Below are 24,764 nucleotides of genomic sequence, written 5' to 3'. Positions count from 1 at the left end.
AACTTAATATAATATAAAACAATAAAGTAAAAAAAGAAAAAAACAATACATAAAAAATACGTTAATATCGAGTATACGATGAATTCGAATGAGATCCATTTTTTTTCGTTTTTTTTTTTGCAGTTAGAAAGGTGTTAAATGTAATTAGATACTGGATATGAAAGCGATGCAGAATTAGGAAACATTAGAGATATGTTATTTATACAAACCTGTATAGGACCAGGATATGGTGGCGGTGGTCCTGGGTAAGGTGGTGGTGGAGGCGGCGGTGGTGGTGGAGGTGCAAGTGGTAAACGTGGTCCTATCATGTGATTAACTGTTACGACTCGACCAGCAACATTTTGGACTCCAGCAACCCTCATACCAATACGCTGTTGTTGAGCAACTATAAGCAATTTAATAAAATTGTCTTTTTTTATAAGGATAGAAATCAAGAATAGAAATAAGATCAATTGTGTAGGAAAATATTAAGTAAGATCGTATTACCTTGTATATGCGTTTGTGATATTCTTTGAGGATGACCAGGAAATGTTGAAGGATAACTGACTGTAACCGTATTGGTCGATGTGACAACGCCGACAGCACCATCCGGAGATAACAATCGAGTTCCTGGTGGCATAGGTCGTCCAATTGCCGCTGCATGTTGTAAATGCTGATGCATTTGTTGTTGTATAGCAACAGCAGGAGAATGCGTTTGAGGTAAAATAGCCGGTTGTTGTTGAGGTACTTGCGAAGTTGCGCTCAAAGGAGCCATCGGTTGTACTTGTGTTGGTATTGCAGTTGTATCAGTCGATGTTTGCACAGTGTTCCCTGTACATTTGTCACTAATACCAGTCAGTACTCTACCTGTTCCAGCCAAATCTTCCGATTTGTGTTCTTCTTCCTTCGATTCCTTTTTCTGTTTTTCTTCTTTCGTTTCTACTTCAACTTGTTCCAATTCCAAATCGAGAATATTAGTTTTGTCACCTCCAGTTATATTGTTTAATTCAGGGTCAGCGTATTCCAAAATATTAAAATTTGGACCCATTTCAGCTGTTAAAAATAAATTATATAAGTATTACATGTGAATATATTTTATTCAATTAAACAATTTATACATTGACATTGATTTCTACTTACCAAGGAGTTCATCATCATCTTCGACCAAATCATTTAACATTGCATTCATGCCCTCGACCTCGACTTCGACCATTGGTGCTTCTTCTTCCTGCTCTAATTTCTCAAGTTCAGCAGTTACATTATCTGGAATTTCTGATGATTCTGGAGTGCTAGTAGTTTCATTAACAGTTGCTTGCATAAGATTAGGTCTAACCAATGTTTGTGCTCCTAATATACGCATCCCCTGAGTTAAATTATCTTGACCTGGCCGTATCATACGTTGACCAAGAGTTTGTCCTTCATTAGATTTTACATAATTAATTAAAATTAATATATTTATATTTTTTGTACATATAAAATATAATATAAATGATAAAATACCTGGAAATCTTTGTTGCTGGAGTACATCATAAGGTTCCGACAATGTATTTCTAACAGTTTGCATCCGAGTTTGTAAGGGTTGCGTACCTTGAAAATGCTGTTGCGAAATACTTGCATTCACCTGCGATCGTTGCAGTAACATTCTAGTGCGAGAATCTATGGGTTGAAGTCTCGCATCCATATTTCCCGTAACAGGGAGCCTCGAAGTTATTCCTAAACGTATTTAATTAATTATATAATAAGTTTTTACATATCGTAATAAAATAAATATCTAAAAGAACGTATGAATCATACCAATTGGATTTCTTATTAAAATATTTTGTTGAAGTGGCATTCGTGGTCTTACGACACTTGGTGGAAGAGGATGCCTAAATGTACCTTCCCCCAGTATTATTATTGGATTGAGAATGTTGCTGAAGTTGTACATGACCTGTTTCGAATTGTGGTTGATTTCCATCAGGATTTTGTCCATCTTTTAAGAAAAACAAAAGATCATCATTAATCTTGTATTAAAGATTTAAAAAGTATATAACATAAATTTTGTACAATAATCTACCTGGATTCCAAGAAGCATTGACAGAATCAATTTTCTTGAATTGTTGTTGTCTTTGGAGAAGATCACGCAACTGCCTATTAACTTCTGGCTGTTGATTAAATACTTCTTGCTGTTGTGGCTCTTGCCGAGATTCTGATCTTGGCGAGGGGTAGTTTGGAACAGGTGATGGTGTTGGTGGTTGATTACTATAGGGATCAGGAGTACGAGATGGAGCGTATACATGAGTAGTGGGTCGCGGTGTAGGTGGATTAAACATTGGTCTTGGTGTACCTGGTGGCTGTGAGAAAACTTCATTTCTTGGTGACGTAGAATACGAAGGTTTACCAGATATTTGTGACCTAGCTGTTTGGGAAGCCTGAGAGAAAGCCTCGTTCGTATCGAACCGTTGAAAATGATCTTGAGATTGAGAGGAAGCTGGAGACTGTGGAAAATCATGAGGAGATTGAGGAGCTTGGGGTGAGAAAGGAGAAGGCGGTTGCGTGAAATTGTTTGGCATGCCTGGCCTAACCACGGTTCCAACTGGACGTGTAACCGTTGCACAAGGCTGTGTTGGTAAACGCGGCATACCTTGGTGAGGACTTGGTGGAGCTACCCCTCTTGTTACTTTAACTGGTGGTGCTGCAAAGGTACCACGTGATCCAGGGGATGGGGAAGCAAGTGATCCTAAATGATTATTCTCCTAAAAAGTATCATACATCAAAATATCGATGAAATACTATAAATACGCAAGTATTCGAGAATGTTCAAATGTATTTATATAAATATATAAATATACCTGTGATGTTGAAACTTGTAGTTGTGTTGTTAATCCAGTTGAATTATCAGTACCTAATTGTGAAGTATTGTCTTCGCTTATTTGTCTTTGTACTCTGGCTATAGCTATTACAAAAATTTGTATAATAATAAAAGGTTGTACATTCAAATATATATATATATATATCGATATGTTTGGTTCAACATACCATGTACACGTTGTTCTTGAATTACTTGCTGTTGAAATTGTGCCTGTTGTTGACGTAGAGCTTGCAGTTGTTTCCATTGACGCTCTTGTTCTGCTTCTCTACTAGAACGGTCTCTATTGGAAAGTCTTTCTTGTTCCTGTTAAAAAACAATTTATTGAAAACATAATAAATATATAATAAAAGATCATTATATCCTTTTTAGATAAATACAAAAACTATAAATTGAATGAATTTCGATTTATGGAAAATTAAGGTGGTTGTATTAATAATATTAATTGTTATTCATATGAAATTATTGTAATATGTGTAATATAATAAAAATTATTCTCTAGGATATAATGACCTATTAATCAAATAATCTTTTGAGCAATATAAAGTACAAGGCATTAATGACAATCAGCCAAAATGTTTTATTACAACATTCACAAAAACATACTGGCATGATACTAAAATTAAATTTATCAACAAGACCTTTTATTTTCACATGTGCAACCAGCCACCATCTATAGGAATAAAACTATTCATACTCCACTTAAATCGAAAATTCATTATGTTCAAATAAAACAATCATGAACTTTCTCATCATCACCATAGATAGTTTTTCTTGTTTTTTTTTTGTTTTTGTTTTTTTTTCTTCAAATTTTACTCATGCAGGAAATTTGTATAAAAATTAAAAAGAAAAGGAAAGGAAAAAGAATACAAATCTCATTAAATTAAAGTAAGCATAATAAAATAAAATTTATAGCTATGAATCAATTCAAAAAATATAAAATAGATGTGCGTTAAATCAATGTTAATAATTTATAATTGAAAAACACAGTATTAAAATAAAGCTATGAAATATCTGTTGTGCAATGAAAAAAAAAAAAACATTTAAAAATAAATGTATATTATTTGTTAAATATCAGATATTAGAGATTAAAAATTATTTGTACTAATGCAAATAGACTTCTCAATTAATTTCAAGAATGCAATATATCAACATATATAAGTTACAAATATGTATTAATGATACTCGTTACGTAAATAATCACCTTGATTACTTAGTTCATATTATATAATAAAAACAAATAACAAAATAAAATAAAAAATAGACATATAATGTAAGAAAAAAAGAAAAAAATAAAAAAGAAAAGAAAAGAAAATATCCAATAAAAAGAATTGGTAAAAATATCTGAAAGTGTTGATAGTAAAAAATAATTAGTATAATAAACGTGTAAATATTTTACGAACAAACAATTCTACAACAACATATCACAACACATATCTACTTAACACCCTTAACGATGTTCGTAAAAAGCTTAACGTTTTACTACATAATGAGGGATACATTGGGTTTTACTTTTTTTTTGTTGTGGAATACACAGACAAAAAGGATTCGATATGACATTTAAGGAAAAGGGAAGAAAAAGAAACGTAAATGGATGCCTTTTAACATGCCCAAATGATTTGAAATATAAATTATAAAACAAAAATAGAAAAAGAAAAGTCTATTTTAAATTACAACAACAACAAATAATTTAAAAAAATAAAATTGATGAACTAAAAAAAGGTTTGAAATATTACAATTTACAATTATTAAGGGTAATATCATGGCCATACAAAAAAAAAAAGGAACATATTATTTGCACATGAAATATTGAAGTTTTGTTCATTCCAACTAAACGACGAAAAAAAAATTGAATCTCATATCAAGAGCTATAATGATGCAACATCAAAGTGATCGCATTTGAATGTAACCATTGTCCTGAAATATTTTAATGTTTATGTAATTAAAGATTACATCAACGTTCATATTAAATATTGTATTTCAGGACTATAGTACGTCACAATTATATCGACGAACGTATAAATATATATATATTGCAAAATAAATCTGTATGATTATTTTCCATATATTCGTTCTAAAAGATCAGTAAAAAATAAAATAGAAAACCCAATAATTGTATATAGATATATATGTATGATAAAAAGTAAAAATAAAAGAAAAAAGAAAAAGAAAAGAAAAAAATTAAAGAACACTAAGTCTTAGATACGTGGCACAAGGCAAGACACTAGAGGCACAGAATAGGTGGCTCACCATAGCCGGGGTCTGTACAGGTACAGTGTGAATAATTGTAGTGGGTGGCGGATCGTAGTGCTCCTGGCTCAAGGAGGGGAGGGTGCGCATGATTTCAGATGGGGTGAGCACTCTAATCTGGTGGTCTACCGAGGATAATTGGCGGGCAGGAGCTGCCCCCACCATCACGTTAGCAGTGGGGGATGCCTGAGGAATAGCCAGACTGTTAGATACAGTACTGGTACTGATTGCAACATGAGAAGGTGTAGGACGTTGTTGGGATGGTGACGTTTGATGCTGCCCTTCACCGGCGCCCGTGTTGCAGTAAGAAGAAGCAGTTGCTGATGTGCAAGGCGTGGCTGGCGACTGAGCTACTCTAGCCTGGCCACCCGTAATCTCTTGGTGCGCCAGGCTGTTAATGGAACTGATAGAATTGACAGAACTGGGTCTGGGTGAAGAAGACGGGGTTGTGGAAGTTGACGAAGGACTCGGGGAAATAGATGTTAGCTGCTTCGGCGGTCCCTGCACCGCACACACCTCCGCATGATGATTACTGCTAGCTGATGGCACCGTCACTCCTGCTGCAGATACGGACATTCCACTCTTTTCTTGCGGCTTTTCACTGCTCACTGAAGTCAAAAGTCCAATTTGCCTTTGGTTGGAGGCCATAGCTACTACTGGAGAAACTTGAGCTGATGTCATAGCAGTGACAGGTTTGGTGATGATGGTAGGTGCGCTTGATGCAGTGACTGGGGTCGTGCTTGGTAATTCCTTGGATATCTGTCGGTTCAAGGGGTGCCACGTTCACACACTTTTACGTTACAGTACTCATGGTTTATATACTTCCAAGACACATCATACAGGGTAATAATAGAAATTTTAACTCTGCATGGTTGACTGAGGAATATATGGGGAAACTATTAGCAGGAACTATAGACAATGTAAGTACTCCTATAATATAGGAAACTTCTTGATTTCAATAATTATTCGAATCGCCGAGAAACAAGATATATATATATATATATATATATCTTAGATGTTTTGTTAGATAATTAATAGATTAAATTTCTATGATCTTGCACTTTGATAATGCACATGGGATTAGATAATTACATTTATAATAACAATAAAAGAAAATATATCAAATATGTACCCATGTAAAGTTATTGCAATGTTAGTAAGTTGTATTATGAAACAAGGCATCAACATCTCATCTTGTTTTCTTTTAAATATTCTATATCTTTAATAAATATATCGATTTTATTGAGGATATTATTATAATGTTGCATATGTGACATATATCCGTATTTAACTTTATCAGAATAGTGTAATTATATTCGACATATTAATATATATGTAATTACGATGAGATGTAAAGAATAAGCTTGTTAGTTGTAACTTTTATGTTAGCACAAAACACCATTTAAAATGAAAGAAAAAACGGATACGTTTCACGAAAATATCACGCTTTCTTTTTTAATTTCGCATCGCGATAATTATCCAAGAAACTATTCTTACCTGTTGTGTTTTCTTCATACGAATTGCTGCTCTGTTATCTCTTGCTTGACTTAGATAAGGAGCTTTCTTTTCAGTAGATAGACCACGCCACTTTTTTAAAATTTGTTTACATCTTTCAGACCAAGCTAAAAATATACCAAACGTATATAAAACTTACAGTATTTATAGATTACACATATTTAAATATCCCATTGAATGTTTTCCTATTACCAGGATATTCCGTTTTCCATTCGGGATGATTTATATTTGCATAAAGTACTGAAGATATTGTTGCTCCATTACCTAATCCTTCATCAGTCTCCATTTTAAGATTAGTTCTTTGGTTGTACGATGACGTACCACCACTCACTGGAGCACTTCCTTCATCGTCAGGATTTACCCAAGGACTTGGTGGTTCCGAGAATGCTGGGCTAAATTGTGGACTACTGTAAAATTATCATTTCAAATATTATTAAATATACTTTACAAAAGTTTTCATTAGGTATTTATTATATATTTCATTAATTTAATTTGACATATAAATTAAAGAAATTTAATTTACTTACTTGCTGTACTCCGAATGATATGGCGATGGTGGTGGAAAACTCATAGGAGAATTTAAATTAGATTGCCCAACTGGGGGTAATGTACCAGGTACTTGCGGTCTTGCAAGAGGTAAAGTTGTTTGCATACCTTATAAATGATTAATATTTAGTAAATAATTCGATTTTTTCATTAAAATGATTTATAAATGATGAAAATATATTTTTACCAGGATGTGGTGAAGGTGAAACAAGAGGTGTCGAGGAAGATGCTGGATGTGGAGGTTGAGCTTGAACTGAAAACACTGATGATTCTTGTGATTCTTGTGATTCATCTGTAAGAACTCCTTTGAATATGTCTTCAATATCTTTACTATCCATATTAGGTAAACCTAATAAACATATAAACATGAAGTTTATTATTTTATATTCTTCTTTTTACTCATATGTTAATAAATTAAAATTTGTTATCCATACAGTTAATACATACCAATATCTCGGACCATAGATTCTAAATTAAAATGAGGACTAAGAATGTCTGTTAATTCGTCCTTAGTAGTTCCTTGCGTGTCGTCTAATTCGTCCAAAGCTTCACTAGCTTTAGCTAATTCTTCGTCTGGTTCATTCATAATAGTATTTACAAGATCACTATCAAGAATATCACCAGAAATAGGTAATATATCATGGAGTGCTTCTGTATCACTACCATCATCTTCCATGATTTCTTCTCGTTTTATTGGTTGTTCCATTGGCAATTTATCTTCCTCTTTTTCTTGCTTAGCTTTAACTTGTTCCATTACTTTCAATTCATCTTGCGACAATTGAATAGTATCTGCATTAGTGGTAGCAACATTACTTTCACCATCGGATCCATTATTTTCAGGATCTTTATCTTTGGTCAGTTCCAAAAGCTCTTTGCCAAAGAATGCCTCTTGCATATAGAGGGGAAAACATTCGGATAATTTTGTCTTTGGTTTTCGTCTCTGTGGTTTTCTACGTGGCTTGTCATCTACCATTCCCGCCATTACTGAATCAGATATTTTTTCAGAATCTCCTTCCTCCTCTTTATCCTTACGATTACCTCTTAATCTGACAATGAATCCACCAATGCCAAGCTTTTGTAAATTACGTTGGCGTTTGCGTCTTAAAACTGGTATGCCATTTTCAGTCGTATAAATACTGAATCCTTCCGGTGGAGGTTGATCTCCACGTGGATTCCATACCATACCTTCTTTAAGTATTTCAGTAGGTTCATCTTTAACATCTACTAGATCCACCATTTTTCCATTATCTTCTAAGGAATTGTCTAAACTACCACCAGCCACAACAGATTCTATCGTGGCCATTATATCTGCATCTTTATCTACCACGGGAATCATTTTTCTTCTTTTTTTCCTCGGTTGTTGATGTTCCGATGTTAAAGATTTAATGTGATTCATGCCAGTCTCGGATAAATATACACCATCTACTAAATAATTTTGAGAAGATGGTTTGTATAATTCGGGACTTCGCACAGTTGGTGGTGGTGAACATGAATATTTGTTTGGTTGGAGCTTAGATTGGTTACACATAAGATGTGGTGGGAGTATGTCTCTCGGACGACAAAGTATACAAATATATCCTTCTTCGGCACATTTTTCTGCATCTGCTTCCGATTTAATGGAATCACATGTACAATGTAACCATCTCTCACACTGAATGCACAGTATTATGAGATCTCCTTCGTTATAAGTTTCTTGACAAGATATGCATGCAATATGAGATGCGCATGGACCACATTGGGTGTAATTTTTTTGCCAGCTGCTGTTAAATCCTGGATCATTTGTACCACATGTTTGGCACTGTGCACACCACTTACATTTCCATGTTCCATGAGGTACATAATCTAATGGTGGATCCATACAATAGATATGATAACTGATATCACAATCATCGCATAATATTAAACGACTTTCATCATTTCTTTCGCCGCAACCTTCGCATACTGTACAATCAAGGCACCGCCAACCTTTTTGCAATATTACTTTAGTAACTTTAACATTAGCGCAGTAAGGATGATAACATTGTCCACATTGTGCACAAGCAATTAAACATCCTTCCTGATCAGTTCCTATCGCACCGCACATAACACAAATATCTTGAGTTAAAACAAATTTATCTTTTGCAGAGCATAATACTAATCTATTTTCTACACCTGGTTCTTCTTCTTTTGAAAAAGAATCTGAACTTGGTCTCTGAAATAAAAAAATAAAAATGTACATGAGAACGAACGTATACATCATTTTGTTATATAAATTTAATATTTATAAAAATGAAAACCACAAAAAAAAGAGAAAGAAAAAGACAAATTTTTTACCTGCAATCCTACTCCTGGTACTCCGAAAATACCTCTCATCTTAGCTTTGGGACCTCTTTTTCTACCAAATTCATTCATTTTTTGACGTTTTTGATAGCCAAGTTTTCCTACACCTTTTGGTCTACCTATCAAGGCTCCTCCTAGGCCTAATCTTTTTTTAGCGATTTTAGACGCACAAAAAGGTTTTCCTTTTCCAAGTCCAATAGAAAATAATGCTTCTTCTGAACTTCCTTGATAATCAACCTCAGATGAATCCCCATCTCCGTAAAAGCTTTCTTGCGATCCGCTAAGACTAAAGTCACCTGTATAATCATCAACATTGTCTTTTCTTTTTACAATAGCCGCACTTTTACAATGAAGGCAAACATATTCATAGTCAGGTTTAGTTTCTTTGCGATGCTGATAAGTTGTTGGATCAGCCTCTGCATCACAGGTACCATGAACGAATTTTTTACACACGCTGCACTGTACCATTTCTCTATATGCAGCTGCTCGATATGCTTTTCTGCAAAGCGGACAAGAGAAACCCTTGTTCCTTTGTTGGTAACACGAGTCACAAACAGTATAGTGAGAATGCCAACGTGACGATAGTCCTGCACCAGGTGTACGCGAGCCACAATCCGTACACACTCTACAACATTTACACTTCCACCCATATTTAGGTATCGATGTTACAATTGGTCGTAAACAACCAGAATGATACGCTTTATCACATCTCTCACACAACATTATTTTTGAAGCATCCTCAGATTGACGACAAACCTGACATACACGGCAGGATATGCATTGCCAACCAGCACGTACTCCAGGTAAAAGGGCCAAACCAACGCAACTACCGTGATAATGTTGTCCACATATAGAGCACATTACTAGGTTAGAAACATCTCCCATTCCATAACAGTGCATACATGTAACATCACCATTTACTACAACAAATTGATATATATATATATATCATTATAACTATTATGTAATGCAATATTATACAAAATATATATGCTCTTACATGTTATACAAAATATATATACTTATATGTTAATATGTCTATATATGTTTACTATATATGTTTACTAGAATAAAATATATTCAATTAGTTATAAACTTACATAATAATGGAACTTGTCCCAAATGTTGACTACAAAAAAGAGATAATGTTTTTGTATCTTGGAAACAACTTGAAGCTGCAGCACATGGTAAATGAAAATAACGATTGCACGATGCCACCTGTTGAATTGAACAAAATATATATTTATTTTATTGTTTTCTTTGAAATATAAGAAGTAACATTGCAAAATACTTACTTTACAAGCTATTCCAGCTCCATAATGAGAACAATAAGCACAACGACGAGATGAAGCTTGCACTATTGCAGGGCTAATCAGTTCAGTTGCAAGATCATGACTATTACTTGACCACATTGCACAAGACTGATGAACATAATAATGCCCTGTTGGTTCAAATAATATTCCTATCTCTGGCTCTTCCAAAAACCCAACTATAGTTAATTCTTCCACTGGTTCCGTAAAGTTAGTAAGACTAGTATTTCTGCACTTAGCCAAACTTTTTTGTCTACGACAAGTAACAGCACCTGGACCTACTGCACGAGGACTTTTATCACCTGCAGATACATCCATTAGTTGTTCAGTCGTCTCTTCCCGATTGATATTTTTTTCAGGAGTAAAACCTTCTGGGCATGATAATCTTAATAATTCTCCTTGACCCAACTGACTTCGTTCGCCCAAATTGCATAGAGCACAAACTTTTCCTGGCCTATTAATATCATTGTTTATAAGTATATATTATTTTAATTATTAATTATCATACATACAAAATTACAAATAAATTTACCATTGTTCTGGAAAGTATGGTGGTTCTTCCGGGGCAGGCATAGATCTTTCTGTATTTAATCCTTCTCCATCAGGTGTGTCTTCACCAATGCGAAGAGGACTCGGAGACTCGGAGTGGGTATCATCATCTTTACTTTTTGTCCTACGTGGTATACCCCTCATATACCCAAGCCTAAAAACCATGAATCTTTATCAAATATTAATTTAATCGATTAAAAAGAAAATATTATTTCAAATGAATAATCAAAAATATTTTTCAAAATACTAACCCTTTACCCCTTGTTGTACCTCTACCAAAAGATCTTCGAGTGCCTCCACCACGAGTGATACCATATGGACGTTCTTTTCTTGGTCTACCAGGGCCACGTCTTATACTTAATGGTTTACCACCAGGAAGTGGAAACTTTTGGTATCGCAGCGGATCAGGAAATGCTTCTTCGGAATTGACTACAATGGAATATACTGTTTCTAACAAACACATGAAATACATGCAATAATACAGTAAACACATAATACAGAAAATGAGATTAAGTTTTTTGTTGTATTTATTTTTGAATACTAACGATTACCAAGGGAAGGAGCTGGGCCCAACAATTGATCTGAATTTGCTGGAGAAGAAGGAATTCCCGTGGTCTCTTCATCTTCATCTTCACCATCGGAAGCATCATCAAGCTCCATTTCCTCCTCTCCTTCCAAACGCTCTTCATCATCCATGACACCTTTACAGGAGTCAAAGTGCTACGAGTACCTACAAAATTTAATTATGAAAAAATTATCAAACACACACACACATTTAATACATTCCAAAATAAAAATATAATATAAGTATCTTGAAAAAGTAGAACACTTGTTTTTAAAATTACTATCATAATCATATCGTCTAGTTTTATATATAAAATGAAATAACATATCACTTAAATATCATGTCGTATAAATTAATAATAAAAATAATTAACTCACATCGATAAAATATTTTATTACATTTGAGCAAAATATAAAATTCATGTATTTCTTAAAGTTTACCAATAACAATCATAGTCGAAGAAATATCTAACCGTAAGTAGAAGATTAATACAGAAAACAACAAAAATAAACCAAATAACAACCTTTGAACACGTACACAGGCAAACCAAAATCCTGAGTCACTATGCTTCTATGCTTAAATCAAATAAATTTTTCTATGAAAAAATTTGTTTCCTAAATAATTAAAAAATGAATTATAAAGATATCTCGATAAATTCTATGTTGCTTAAGAGTAGATGTATACATATATATATATATATAATATACGTTTATATATATATATATATATATATATAATACGTTTATATATTTATATCTATATATACATACGTGTACTTTGTGAACGTATATACTCGTATTTTACGTGTTAATCATGATTTAAATATTTGCATAATAATCTTTTTGATCGAGAAGAAAATAAATTGTGAAATAAATTTATTAATGAAAAACTAAAAGGTAAAGAAGGAAAGAAAGAGAAAGAGAAAGAAAGAAAGACTGAAAGAAATAAAAAGAGGAAGAGAAGGACAGAAAGAGAGAGAGAGGGAAAGAGAGAGAGAGAGAGAGAGAAAGAGAGAGAGAGAAGGTGAGAGAGAGGAGAGAGAGGCGCGAATGAAACGAAAAGAATAATAGAATAAAATGAAAATATAAAACAGGCGCGATTTCTTATTAACTCACATCCTCGATTTCTCTGAACAATTTAGACCTCTACCACGAAAGGATGGCGTGCCGCTCGGCAATCGGCGGTCATACCGCCAGTGGGGGAAAACCGAGACACTGCACCGCGTAAATCACAGTTTTCATTGCAGAAAGTATCACTATAATAATAGGGTTAACGAACAACACGTACTAAATCTTGCCGGTAACCCAATTCGATTCGATATTAATCGAGTTCTCGTTAAATTTCCTCGTTAAGAAAGCCGAGGATGATTTAGTTGGCACGGTCTTAAATGCTACAGTACGCCATTGCTATGTCAGGGTTTGCAGGCTATAAACACACCACGGACGCTCGTATTCCAAAATAGCGTCTCACATACCTTCCAGTTATTGTTCCCTCCTTGTAAGATTCATGCCGATTTTATATGTGGAATTATACGGATCTTCATCTAAATACGCACGGTCAATGCAAGTAAACATCTTGTAGCAACAGAAAAAAATGTCAGAAGCTGCTCAAACGGAAGAATACACGACACTCCGAGCGACTAAACCCACGGAGTCCGGATGTTCTAACGGAAATAGACTATCCACCCGTTATACCACGTGCATAGTGGCGCTCTCCTGGCGGCACAAACTTGAAACATATGCATATATATATATATATATGTAATATTTATATCTATATGTACATATATATACTTATTATACTTGTATAGTATATTCGTGTAGAGATGATTTTTAATCAACAAAAGGATAATCTTGGAACTTTTGATGATTTTTTATTAAATCTATCAAGTAAGACTTACAAAGATAATTATTTTTCATATGTTTCAGACATTCTTATTGATTGTTAGTAAATTGTTTCATTTGTGCATATTATTTCCTACTTTTTTTATTTGCATCCTTGAGCACATCCGTTCGTATTCATATCTCGGGATTTGAGATATATATCAATAGTTAGGGAAAATTTTTGCACACTTCCTCTTCGTTCGATTCAATGTCGTCATATTTTGAATTATCTATAAAAAAAATTAGAAAGATATATTCTCTTTCGAAATAAGTTAATAGGAGAGAAAGCAAATAAGATATCGAATATTTCCAAGAAACTAATATCTATGTGAATAGATTTTTCTATTTCTTTATATTATTATTTCTTTTTATCCAAGTTCTAAGGTCGTATCTTTCTCTTATCTTTATAAAAATTAAATGCAAAATATTAATAAAATTCAGATATGGAAGTTTCACGTTCGACGAATATTACACGAGAAATACAATGATTTGGTACTTGTTATTAATTTTATTGTTTAAAATTGAAATATTTATTGCTTAAAAATAACTTTTAATATTATAAAAGTTTTTATAAATATATAATAAATAACATTAGAAAAGGAAAATAATCAACATGTATTTACGTGATGAAGAAAAATTAGCTTGACCAATAGCGTTGTTCGTTACATAGGAATACGAGCCATCCTATTGGCTGGCACGTTACGCGTCGCTAGTTTTGTACAGGTTTATATGTGCCGCCAGTGTCTCGAAGTAAAATGCGCGCCATTTTCTATTCTATCTCTCAGCATTTGAAATTTGTTATACTTTAATTTATTCTATTATCATTTATATTTTACAAATATTATATTTTTTTCGTTATATATTTTATTAATTTAATATTATAACAAAATTGTATCATTTATTTTGATATTGCTATGACAATGATCTATCCTTTCTGTGCGTATGTGTGTTTATACATTTTAAAAAATATTTGAAACAATTATTTATTATTTATGAACAAGTAGAAATCAATAATCAATTAATTTATTTTATTATTAGATATAGGCTGGTCACAATGTTAAAATATTTAAGTACAACTATTTAATGCATTTATAAATAAAAATATGAAAAAATAAATAAAAGGTTTGTGTAAAATTTAATTCATAAACAATTTTTGCAATTATAACAAATAATAATGTCCAGTGATAAATGATAACGAAGATACAAATTCCTCTTTCCTAATTAATTTTAAAATACTAAATTTAATTTATTATCAAATCGTGTAATTTATATATAATATTAGGAATAAAGTGCACGTAACATTAGAACCCCTTCACATCCTTGATCTTCTAAAAATTGAAATATATTTGCTAAAGCTGAAAATTAAACGGAAAAAACAATTAATTCCTCTTCTTTATCTTATAAATTATCTTAAATATTCTAATATTATCATTACCTTCCTTATCCTTTTCAGTTATAAAGATTTTTAAAAGAGGAAATCCGCTTACTGTATTAAGTGATAATAAATAACCAACGAGTAATTGAGTATCTTCGGGTCTACAAAAATGTTTTTCTAAACATTGTATAATCGAACTCAGCATAGGTCCATCAAGCTTATTATCTATAACTAAAATATTAATTGATTAATAAAACGGACATATATATATATATATATATATGTTTGCATTTGTATATATGCAAAAATATATGTACCTTCTATAAGTTTGTTTACCGTTATAGATCGTAAAATTAGAGCACGACACCTGAAATTGGGATCACTATTTTTCAAAGAATTCCAGTTAACAATAAATTTATATGCGTTATTCTAAAAAATACAATAATAATTATGTCCAAACTTTATTGCACATATAAAAATATAATTTTTGTATCGAAATAAAATACCTCAAAATTATCATTTTTCTTCGGATCTAATTTATCACCGTCGTCATTAGAATTAACACGGAGTCTTTTCGGTGATAAATTATATTCCTTTCCATTTTCGTCATTATTATTATTATTATTTTTATTATTATTATTATTAGTTAAACTTGCATTATCCTCTTTAACGAGAAGATTAGGTTCTGTTGTATCTGACTGGTCACCAATCGTTTTTTCTGTGTCAACTTTTGAAGTACTTGCGATTGAAGAAGAACATATAAACTTTTGTTTATTTCGTTTATTATTTTTTGATTCTTGACTAATGGAAGATTCGTTGGTCGTTGTTTTGTCCGAAAGAGTTGTATTAATACTGCTTGGTACAAAATGTGTTGAACTGGAACTAGATACAATTTCGTCACTTTCGTTTTGAATACAATAATCCTCTCTGGGATGTGGTAAGGGTATGGTTCTGTGAGACGGTCCTGGTCCTCTTTCACAATAACATATTTTATTATTAGTATTGAAATTCTTCACTTTGATTTTAGGTGGTGTCGTCAAACATTTTTGGGTTTTTTTCGCAATTAAGAAATTCTATGTTGATTTCGTTATATTCAGTTTGCAATACACTGTTGTTTTGAAATCTATATCAACGTAAAAGAGAATTAATATGATAATTTTGAATACCATTGTTATTACTTACCTTGATTTATTCGCCTTAATATAATCTACTAATACCTTCATTGCTGAAATTGTCCATTGGTAATGTACTAAAGTTATTATAGCTTCATGTAAATAAGTTATAACCTGTTATTCATATACAGAAAAAAGAATTAATATTGTTTTATAATTTTATTAATTATATATATATATATATATATATATATATATATATATATATATATATATATATTATAAATTATTATTATTTAATTAGTTTGTTATATTATCTATTTAGGATTTCATTATTTCCTACATATTCATATATGGATATTATTACACATGATATATTAAATATGATAAAATTTTGGTGCAAAAAGGGGGATTATATTTTATTATACGATAAATCACGATTATTTATATTATAAATAATGATTATAAATATTACTTACTTCCTCAAGCTTGTCCAGTTTTACCAAACAATAACAACGATTATACACTGATTTTGAATCTAGAATAATCTGTGTCATTAAAACATTGTAATCATGGAGTGCCTCTTCGTAATGCTTTGTTACAAAATCTGAATACAACGAATTAATTTAATTTTATTTTATTTTTTTTATTTTGCATAATTTAAATGTAATTTAATTATTCGATCTTTTCCTTACATGATATTGCTCGACTAAGTCGTGCTTCTTCTAGAAATGGAAATACATCAATAGCTTCATTGTAATTCATTATTGCTTCACTGTAAAAACCTTTATCGAAATATTCATCTCCAATTGTTATTATTTTATCAATTTTTTCAAATACAGCTTTATCTACACTTATATCTAATCAAAAACAAAATTAATTAATTTTCATGATTATTCGTCTCCCAATAATATTAATTATCGTGTAATTATAAATATAATATTTATGAATTATTATTTTTTTATTTAACACAACGTCTTTTTGAAATTATCAATAAACAATGATACTTATAATAACAGTTATGAATAAATTAATTTATAATATATTCTTACGTTTGGGACTCTCCTTTTTTTTGGGTTTTTCATTGCTTCTAATCTTTCTTTTTCTAGTTCTTCCTTTTTTTCATTTTCAATATCAATCTCTAATTCCATATCAATAAGTTGGTCTTCCTCGTCGCTTTCTTGTTGAATGTTTGATACAGGAGTAGAATCGGTAACTGTCGAACTTAAAGCTAAACTTACGTTTTCTTTTAAGGGATTTAAATGTTCCTTCATGGCTGTCATAAATTCATCATAGAATTCATTATCGCATTTCATTCTATATCAAAACGTAAAAGAGAATTAATATGATAATTTTGAATACTATTGTTATTACGTACCTTGATTTATTCTCAATAAAATAGTTTATTAATTTTAACTTTGCTGGCAATGCCCAAAAGTTATGTATATTAGTTTTCACAGCTTTTGTGAAACAAACCATCGCCTGTTATTTGTATAGAAAAAAAAGAATTGATATTGTTTTATAATTTTATTAATTATATATATATATATATATATATATAGATTATTATTATTTAATTAGTTTTTTATATTATCTATGTAGGATTTCATTATTTCCTACATATTCATATATGGATATTATTACACATGATATATTAAATATGATAAAATTTTGGTGCAAAAAAGGGGGATTATATTTTATTATAAGATAGATCACGATAATTTATATTATAAATAATAATTGTAAATATTACTTACTTCATGAAGTTTGTCCTGTTTTATCAAACAATAACAATAACGATACAATGACACTGGATCTAGATTAATCTGTGTCATTAAAACAATGTAATCATTGAGCGCATCTTCATAACGGTCCATTAGAAAATCTGAATACAACGAATGAAATTTATTTTAGTTTTCTTTTTTTCTTTTTTCTTTAGCATAATTTAATTGTAATTTAATTATTCGATCATTTTCTTACATGATTGTGCTCGATTTAATCGTATTTCTATTAAAAGTGGATATATCTCAATACATTGATTGTAATACATTATTGCATCACCGTAAAAACCCCTTACGAAATATTTATCTCCAGCTGTTCTTAGGTCATTAATTGCTTCAAATGTTGCAGCATCTATATCTTCGGCTAATTGAAAACAAATTTATAATTAGTTTTCATAATTATTCGATTCCCAATAATATTAATTATCGTGTAATTATAAATATAATATTTATGAATTATTTTTTTTTGAACACAATGTCTTTTTGAAATTATCAATAAACAATGACACTTATAATAACAGTTATGAATGAATTAATTTATAATTTATTCTTACGTTTGAGTTCCTCCATTTCTATAGATTTTGTCGTTGTTTCTAATCTCTCTTTTTCTTGTTCTTCCATTTTTTCGGTTTTAATCTCAATCTTTGCTTGCGTATTAATAAGTTTCTCTCCATTGTCGTTTTTTTGTTCGATATTTAGTACAGGAGTAGAACCGATAAATGTCCAACTTAAAGATGATCTTTTTTCTTCTTCCTTTTTTCTTCAAAATTACAACGTAAACGAGAATTAATACGATAAGTTGGAATAACATTGTTATTATTACTTACTTTTCTTTCAACTTTTTAATATGTTCTTTTAATATATAGAATCCAGATTTTTCCTTTTCGTTTTGACATTCTGACAAAAATTCATCTACATTCGATTCAGCCTGTTATTTGTATTAAAAAAAGAAAAGAAAAAAAATTAAAAAATTAATATTTTTTTAATAATTTTTATTAATTATTTAGATTATCATTATTTAATTAATTTGTTATATTAATAATCTATGATTTTATTCTTTCTTACACATATTCATATATATATATATATATATATATATATATATATATATATATATATATATATATATATTATGGATTATTATTACATTTGAGATATCACAAAGATGATAAAATTTTGTGCAAAAAAGGGATTATACTTCATTATGAGATACGTCACGATTATTTATATTATAAATAATAATTGTAAATATATTACGTACTCTTTGAATATCATTCAGTTTTATCAAACAATAATTCTGACGAAATATTGTCGAAATTGTATCATGTTTAAATCTTATTAACCATTCGTAATCAATCAACGCATCTTCGTAAAGTCCTAATTTTATATCTGAATACAAATGGTGGAATGTTATATTTTAGTTTTCTTTCTTTTTTTGTTATTGTTTTTTTTTTTTTTAATTTCAATTTAATTATTCGATTATTCTTACATGTCAGTGCTCGTTTTTTTATTATTTCCTTGCATACTTTAAGCTTAATACAGTAATTGTAATTTACTAATGCATTTTCGTAATCCTCTACCTCGAATAATTCATTTCCATCGCGTCTGCACTGCTCAAACAACGATTCTACCTCTTTATTTGAAGGTTTATAGAATAAAACAAAAAATGTTAATTACTTAGTAATGATAAATATAATATTTATGAATTATTATTTGACACAGTTATCGATATAAGTGTCATTTTGAAATAAACAATGACACCTATAAAACAATTATTAGTTCTTAATTTGTTCTTACGTTCAGTGTATTGCGTAGGTATCCTTGTTATTTCTTTTTTTGCCATCACTTCGTCTTGAATTTTATTCAGTTTATTCAAATCAGTAAGGTGCTGTTTATTGGTAAACCAACTAACGTTGTCTTGTTTGGTGTTTGTTAGAAGAGAACTATCGGTTATTTTTGAAATTGTATTTAACAATGTTTCTTCTTCGTTTTTCTTTCTACATTAATAACATAACGATAATTAATACGATAAGTTTGAATAAAATTATTTATTACTTACTTTAATTTATTCAATTCAATACGTTTTTTTAATTGTTCAATTTGACATTTCACATCACTCCAATCTGGTTCAAGTTTCAATATAAACTCTAAATCCTTCTACAGCCTGTTGTTTACATAAACAAAATTCATATTGTTTACAAATTTGACTTATATGTAGTATTATTATAATTTAACTAGATCGTTATTAGCCATATAAGATATTATTATCGTATATGAGTGAAACACACATACGTGAAATATCAAAGATAATAACAACATTTTTTGAAACATTAATTACTTCAATACGCGTATAGAGATAATTACGATAATTGATATTATAAATAATTATATATTGTAAATATATTACGTACTTTTTCTAATTTTCCCAGTAGTATAAAATATAATGTTTTTCGATTTAATATTTTAATATTTGTATTATCTTCAGAAATCAAAATATTATCATACTCGATAGCATCTTCGTAACGGTTTAACATATAATCTGAATATAACAGATTAAATTTATTTTAGTTATATATATATATATTTATCATAACTTAAATATTGTTTAATTATTTGATCATTTTCTTACATATTATGGCACGCTTATTTCGAGCATAGGAACATTTATTTGTCAGAATACAAAAATCATAATATAGTGTAATACTTTATTGTAATCATTTATTTTTAACCATTCATCATCCAGTATTATTTTCATTTCAACGATCACATTTATCTCAGTTCAGTTAATAATAAAAAAATAATTAATTTCTAGGAATATTCTAATATCGAAGATGTTAAATATTAAGTTAATCATAAATAATATTTTTATTAATTATTTGACCTAGCATACTAGAATACATTTTTTAAAATTAATAAACAATAATATTTATAAATGCATTACAAATTAATTCATCATATGTTTCTTACATTTTGTAGTCATTTATTTTCTTTTAATGTTTTATTATTGTTTGTTTTATCTTACTTGCTTTTTCTTCCGTCATTTTGACTTCCGTATTATTATTTTCATTCAAATCATTATTGTTCGTTTTATTATCTATCAAATTAATGTCGTCAGGTTTGATGTTTGATACGGGAGAAGGATCGGTAATTTTTCCACTTGAATCTGACGATGTTTCTTTTTTGTTTTTATTTCTACATTAAAATATAAACGAGAGATAATCATACAATTAATATTAGTTATATATAATTAAGATAAATTGGAATTATATAACATTGTTATTACTTACAATAATTTGTTCAATTCAATACGATTTTGTAATTTTTCTAATTTACATTTGATTTTAATCCAATTTGAATTCAATTTCACGACTATCTCAAAATCATCTACAGCCTGTTGTTATTTATGTGTGTAATATGTAAACAGAAAAAGAAATATTCATATTTTTTTTTTCATAATTTTATTCATTATTTAGAGATTTTCGATGTATTCATAAATTGAATAATATAAAAAAATGTGATAAAATTTGATGCAAAATGGATTAATTCATTAAGCGAATAGATCAGTCATTAATGTGTATTATAAAAAAATAATCATTGTAAATATATTACGTACTTTTTCTATTTCATTTAGATATAAGTAACATAATCCCCGTCGACATAATGATAAACAATTTTTATTATACATCTTAATCAAAATATCATCATCCCTGATTGCAGATTTGTAATGTTTTAACTTAAAATCTGAATATAACAAAATGAAATTTATTTTTTAATTAATTTATTACAATTTAAATATAAATTTATATTATTCGATAATTTTCCTTACATGCTTGTGTTCGATTATTTAAAGCTTTGAAGCATAAATTTAAAGAAAAACAAAAAGTGTAATATTGTATTGCTGTAGTATAATCAACAATTTTATAAAACTCATTTCCTTTCATTCTTTCTTGATCAGAGATCATATTTTGCTATTGATTTGCAAGATTTTCTAATAATAAAAAATAATTCATTATTATCATGAATATTATTCATCTTTTGAAGATTTTAATTATCGAGTATATCATAAATAATATTTATGAATATTATTAAAAGATCATGTTTAGGTATAAATTAAATTGAATCACACACATTTGTTCTTACGTTTCTGAATTTCTCTTGAATCCAACATTTCGATTTGTTTCTTTTCATTTTCATTATGTTTTCGTTGCATCTCCTTTGCTTGAATTAATTCTCTTTCTTCTTTCAAATCTATTCTATTTATTTCGGTATCAGCATCATATTTGTCCCAAGCACTATAATCGGTAGAAGCTATTCGTTTAGATTTTTTATTACTTTCATTATTTGTACCAGTAGGTTTTGACTAAAAAAAATAAATATATATATATATATATATTTACACATACGTGTATACGTAATAAAAAAAAAAAAAGATTTTATATATTATTTTAAATGATATTTTTACCAAAATATTCGATCTGACTGGTAGAAGAAATGAATCCATATTGAAATGTTCTTTTTTATCTTTTAACATTTTTTCTCTATAATGCATTTCATCGATCCAATTTTTCATAAAATCATTTACTATATTTTGTTCTTTCTTTTCCAACATTTGACGATTAATAAGTGGTAAAGGTTCAGATAATAATAAACTTTTTGGTTTCATTTTTCTTAAACGTTCTTCTGCATGTTTTGTTAAATCTGGATAAACCCCTTCTTCTCCGGATCTAATATTTATTATTAATAAAATGTTTTTTAATAATTATATCTCTTATTTAAATTATATCTATACAAATATATTGGGTTGTTCGGAAAGTGATTTAGTTTTAATTTTTTTGTAAAAATGAAGACAATTTTTGTTTCGAGGTTAAACTTAGGAATTTCGAGTTGGTTTAAATAGTTTAATTTGATAAATTTAAACTCTCAACAATTTCACGTGTTGTTATTTGCCAATTTGCATTAACTAATTCCAAAATTGTGTCAAAAAAAAAAAAAATAACGAAATTACTTTCGGAACAATCTAATATTTAAATTATGACAAACCTGAGTATCCTAAGAATATTTTCCAACATCTTAGAATTTGAACATTTTGAGATATATTCGTAAGAAAGATTTTCCACTGGTATACCATACTTTTGCAATAAAGATGATTTCTTATCTTCATTTACTATATTAATTAAATTCGTTTCTTGGCAGTACATGTTTCAAAAAATACAAACATCGAATCCGTAACGAATGACTTATCCTTTCTAACGTTTGATTTTGTTTTCATTCGTCGTTAGGGCAACGGAGTTGTAACACCATGGAATATTATAGATCGAACTAACACACCAATCTGCATACATACATATATTATCATGAAATTACGATCGTTAAAGTAAAAAATACAACGTTGTATAATAATGAAGCATAGGAATTTTTTCAAACGAAACATTTATTAACTAACATTCTAACTATAAAATATAATCTTCAATTTATTTCAATACAATCACGTGTCAGTAAAAAATATATATATATATATATAGGTTTTTTATTTTCTATTCTCTTTCAATTCTATTTTCTAACTTAGATTCCATATCTATCCATTTTTGACCTTTAAGATTACATAAGAAGAAAAGACGACACGATAACGTGTGTTTGCTTTTATCCAAACGAATCTCGTGTAGTTGTATTCTTTTTGTTAACGCACGTACACAAACACATATACTAAACAATAAAAATTGAAATCCACCTGACATCTTTTTGTGACTTTCCTTATATATATAGTTGATTTTAAAGTAATTTATTTGTCAGGTATCTAAAGAAAATTCGAAATTTTCATGATACAAAAATAAAACTATTTCTACATACATACATTTTTGTCTTCTGTTCGGACAAATTGTAATTATTTTTTTGTTCGTTAGTTCAAAAATAATTTTCTTCTTCTTCATCTTTTTGAGAATAAAAAATTGGATTGGTTTAAGTACATGCAAAAAGATATTTTGGATATAACTTTTGGTTTACACGATTATCAAGTTATCGTTGATTACTATATATGTACGTACACTATAATATTTACATTTAGACGTAAGTCCGTCTTATTGGAAGGTTTATACCTTCTTATACGAATAATAAAGCATCGAGAGCTTAGGTTCTTCTATGAGGTGGAATAGCCAACTCACGCAATACACCATAGAGGGAAAATACGCATCTGTATGGTTCATAGGGTCGCGCTTGCACGTTAACACGGAGGATCATAAACTCGTATGATTTATTAGCGAGCTAAGATTTATAAACTTATGATTCGACCGTGTCGAGGGAAGTACACAATTTACCGTATATACATAGAGAACGTCCCTAAGGGGGGAAACGTGTGCCTTTCAACTATGTTCAACCACACACGATCTCTAACTCTGTTCTTAACAACGAACAAGATTTATATAAACTAATACATCGAGTTGTGTATTCGTGAAAAGGACATAGGTGATCTCTCTCCCTCTCCTTTTCCTTACCCTTCTCTCTCTATCTCTCTTTCTTTATCTCTTTTTCTGTAATTTGTCTGTTACAGGAAATTGCACAAATATTATTATCAATAGTTATCAAGAGTTATCAAAATATATCAATAATAACAAATATATATTTAAATAGATAGATCTTGTTGTTATTTGAATATTTGAAGAAATATTTGCATGAATATTAACATCGTTAAAGATCTATTTTAAAAACAATTCATATGTACAAATAATTATGATAATA

General features: G+C 29.6%; 5 protein-coding genes across 6 annotated transcripts in view; all 5 read right to left on the bottom strand.

Moving 5' to 3' along the window:
- Positions 1–13,527, bottom strand: part of LOC107066902 (uncharacterized) — a 33,809-nt gene extending 20,282 nt beyond the window's left edge. Inside the window, 22 exon segments of the mRNA XM_089174356.1 lie at positions 210–385; positions 487–1,032; positions 1,120–1,395; positions 1,480–1,692; positions 1,774–1,864; positions 1,866–1,951; positions 2,036–2,714; positions 2,811–2,914; positions 2,998–3,133; positions 5,078–5,836; positions 6,575–6,699; positions 6,785–6,999; positions 7,120–7,246; positions 7,326–7,487; positions 7,586–9,329; positions 9,452–10,377; positions 10,558–10,675; positions 10,753–11,221; positions 11,300–11,470; positions 11,568–11,766; positions 11,862–12,046; positions 13,356–13,527. Coding sequence (XP_089030482.1) covers positions 210–385; positions 487–1,032; positions 1,120–1,395; positions 1,480–1,692; positions 1,774–1,864; positions 1,866–1,951; positions 2,036–2,714; positions 2,811–2,914; positions 2,998–3,133; positions 5,078–5,836; positions 6,575–6,699; positions 6,785–6,999; positions 7,120–7,246; positions 7,326–7,487; positions 7,586–9,329; positions 9,452–10,377; positions 10,558–10,675; positions 10,753–11,221; positions 11,300–11,470; positions 11,568–11,766; positions 11,862–12,012 — 7,473 coding nt within the window. The 5' untranslated portion in view covers positions 12,013–12,046; positions 13,356–13,527.
- A 1,302-nt stretch (positions 13,528–14,829) lies between these two features.
- Positions 14,830–17,016, bottom strand: LOC149033657 (uncharacterized). Its single transcript, XM_089173585.1, has 7 exons — positions 16,947–17,016; positions 16,731–16,858; positions 16,357–16,425; positions 15,646–16,212; positions 15,457–15,568; positions 15,200–15,370; positions 14,830–15,119 (listed from the first exon to the last, which is right to left on the bottom strand). The coding sequence occupies exons 1-7, from the start codon at positions 17,014–17,016 to the stop codon at positions 15,043–15,045; spliced, it is 1,194 nt and encodes a 397-aa protein (XP_089029711.1). The 3' UTR covers positions 14,830–15,042.
- Positions 16,995–18,117, bottom strand: LOC149033656 (uncharacterized). Its single transcript, XM_089174349.1, has 4 exons — positions 18,009–18,117; positions 17,630–17,733; positions 17,304–17,568; positions 16,995–17,111 (listed from the first exon to the last, which is right to left on the bottom strand). The coding sequence occupies exons 1-4, from the start codon at positions 18,084–18,086 to the stop codon at positions 17,106–17,108; spliced, it is 453 nt and encodes a 150-aa protein (XP_089030475.1). The 5' UTR covers positions 18,087–18,117; the 3' UTR covers positions 16,995–17,105.
- A 94-nt stretch (positions 18,118–18,211) lies between these two features.
- LOC149033655 (tetratricopeptide repeat protein 12-like) lies at positions 18,212–20,184 on the bottom strand. The gene is made up of 7 exons (XM_089173581.1): positions 20,092–20,184; positions 19,830–20,029; positions 19,522–19,665; positions 19,294–19,421; positions 18,860–18,960; positions 18,587–18,792; positions 18,212–18,396 (listed from the first exon to the last, which is right to left on the bottom strand). Exons 2-7 carry the CDS (start codon positions 19,873–19,875, stop codon positions 18,212–18,214), a joined length of 810 nt encoding a protein of 269 aa, XP_089029707.1. The 5' UTR covers positions 19,876–20,029; positions 20,092–20,184.
- Positions 20,185–21,022: 838 nt separating this feature from the next.
- On the bottom strand, positions 21,023–24,630 carry LOC149033654 (sperm-associated antigen 1-like). 2 transcript variants are annotated; one of them, XM_089174344.1, is made up of 5 exons: positions 22,173–22,297; positions 21,859–22,020; positions 21,646–21,773; positions 21,320–21,423; positions 21,023–21,224 (listed from the first exon to the last, which is right to left on the bottom strand). In XM_089174344.1, the coding sequence occupies exons 2-5, from the start codon at positions 21,992–21,994 to the stop codon at positions 21,023–21,025; spliced, it is 570 nt and encodes a 189-aa protein (XP_089030470.1). In that variant the 5' UTR covers positions 21,995–22,020; positions 22,173–22,297. The 2 variants fall into 2 exon arrangements, with proteins under 2 accessions (XP_089030470.1, XP_089030467.1); XM_089174341.1 differs by lacking the exons at positions 21,023–21,224; positions 21,320–21,423; positions 21,646–21,773 and adding exons at positions 22,495–22,756; positions 23,073–23,364; positions 23,884–24,630 and having other exon boundaries at positions 21,878–22,020; positions 22,173–22,392.
- Positions 24,631–24,764: the final 134 nt, after the last annotated feature.

The sequence above is a fragment of the Polistes dominula genome, unplaced genomic scaffold, assembly GCF_049000335.1.
Source record: "Polistes dominula isolate Pdom_NZ unplaced genomic scaffold, Pdom_raw_medaka contig_28, whole genome shotgun sequence".
Classification (NCBI taxonomy): Eukaryota; Metazoa; Arthropoda; class Insecta; order Hymenoptera; family Vespidae; genus Polistes; species Polistes dominula.
The sequence above is the reverse complement of the archived record's forward strand: the minus strand, read 5'-3'. Positions and strand labels throughout refer to the sequence as shown.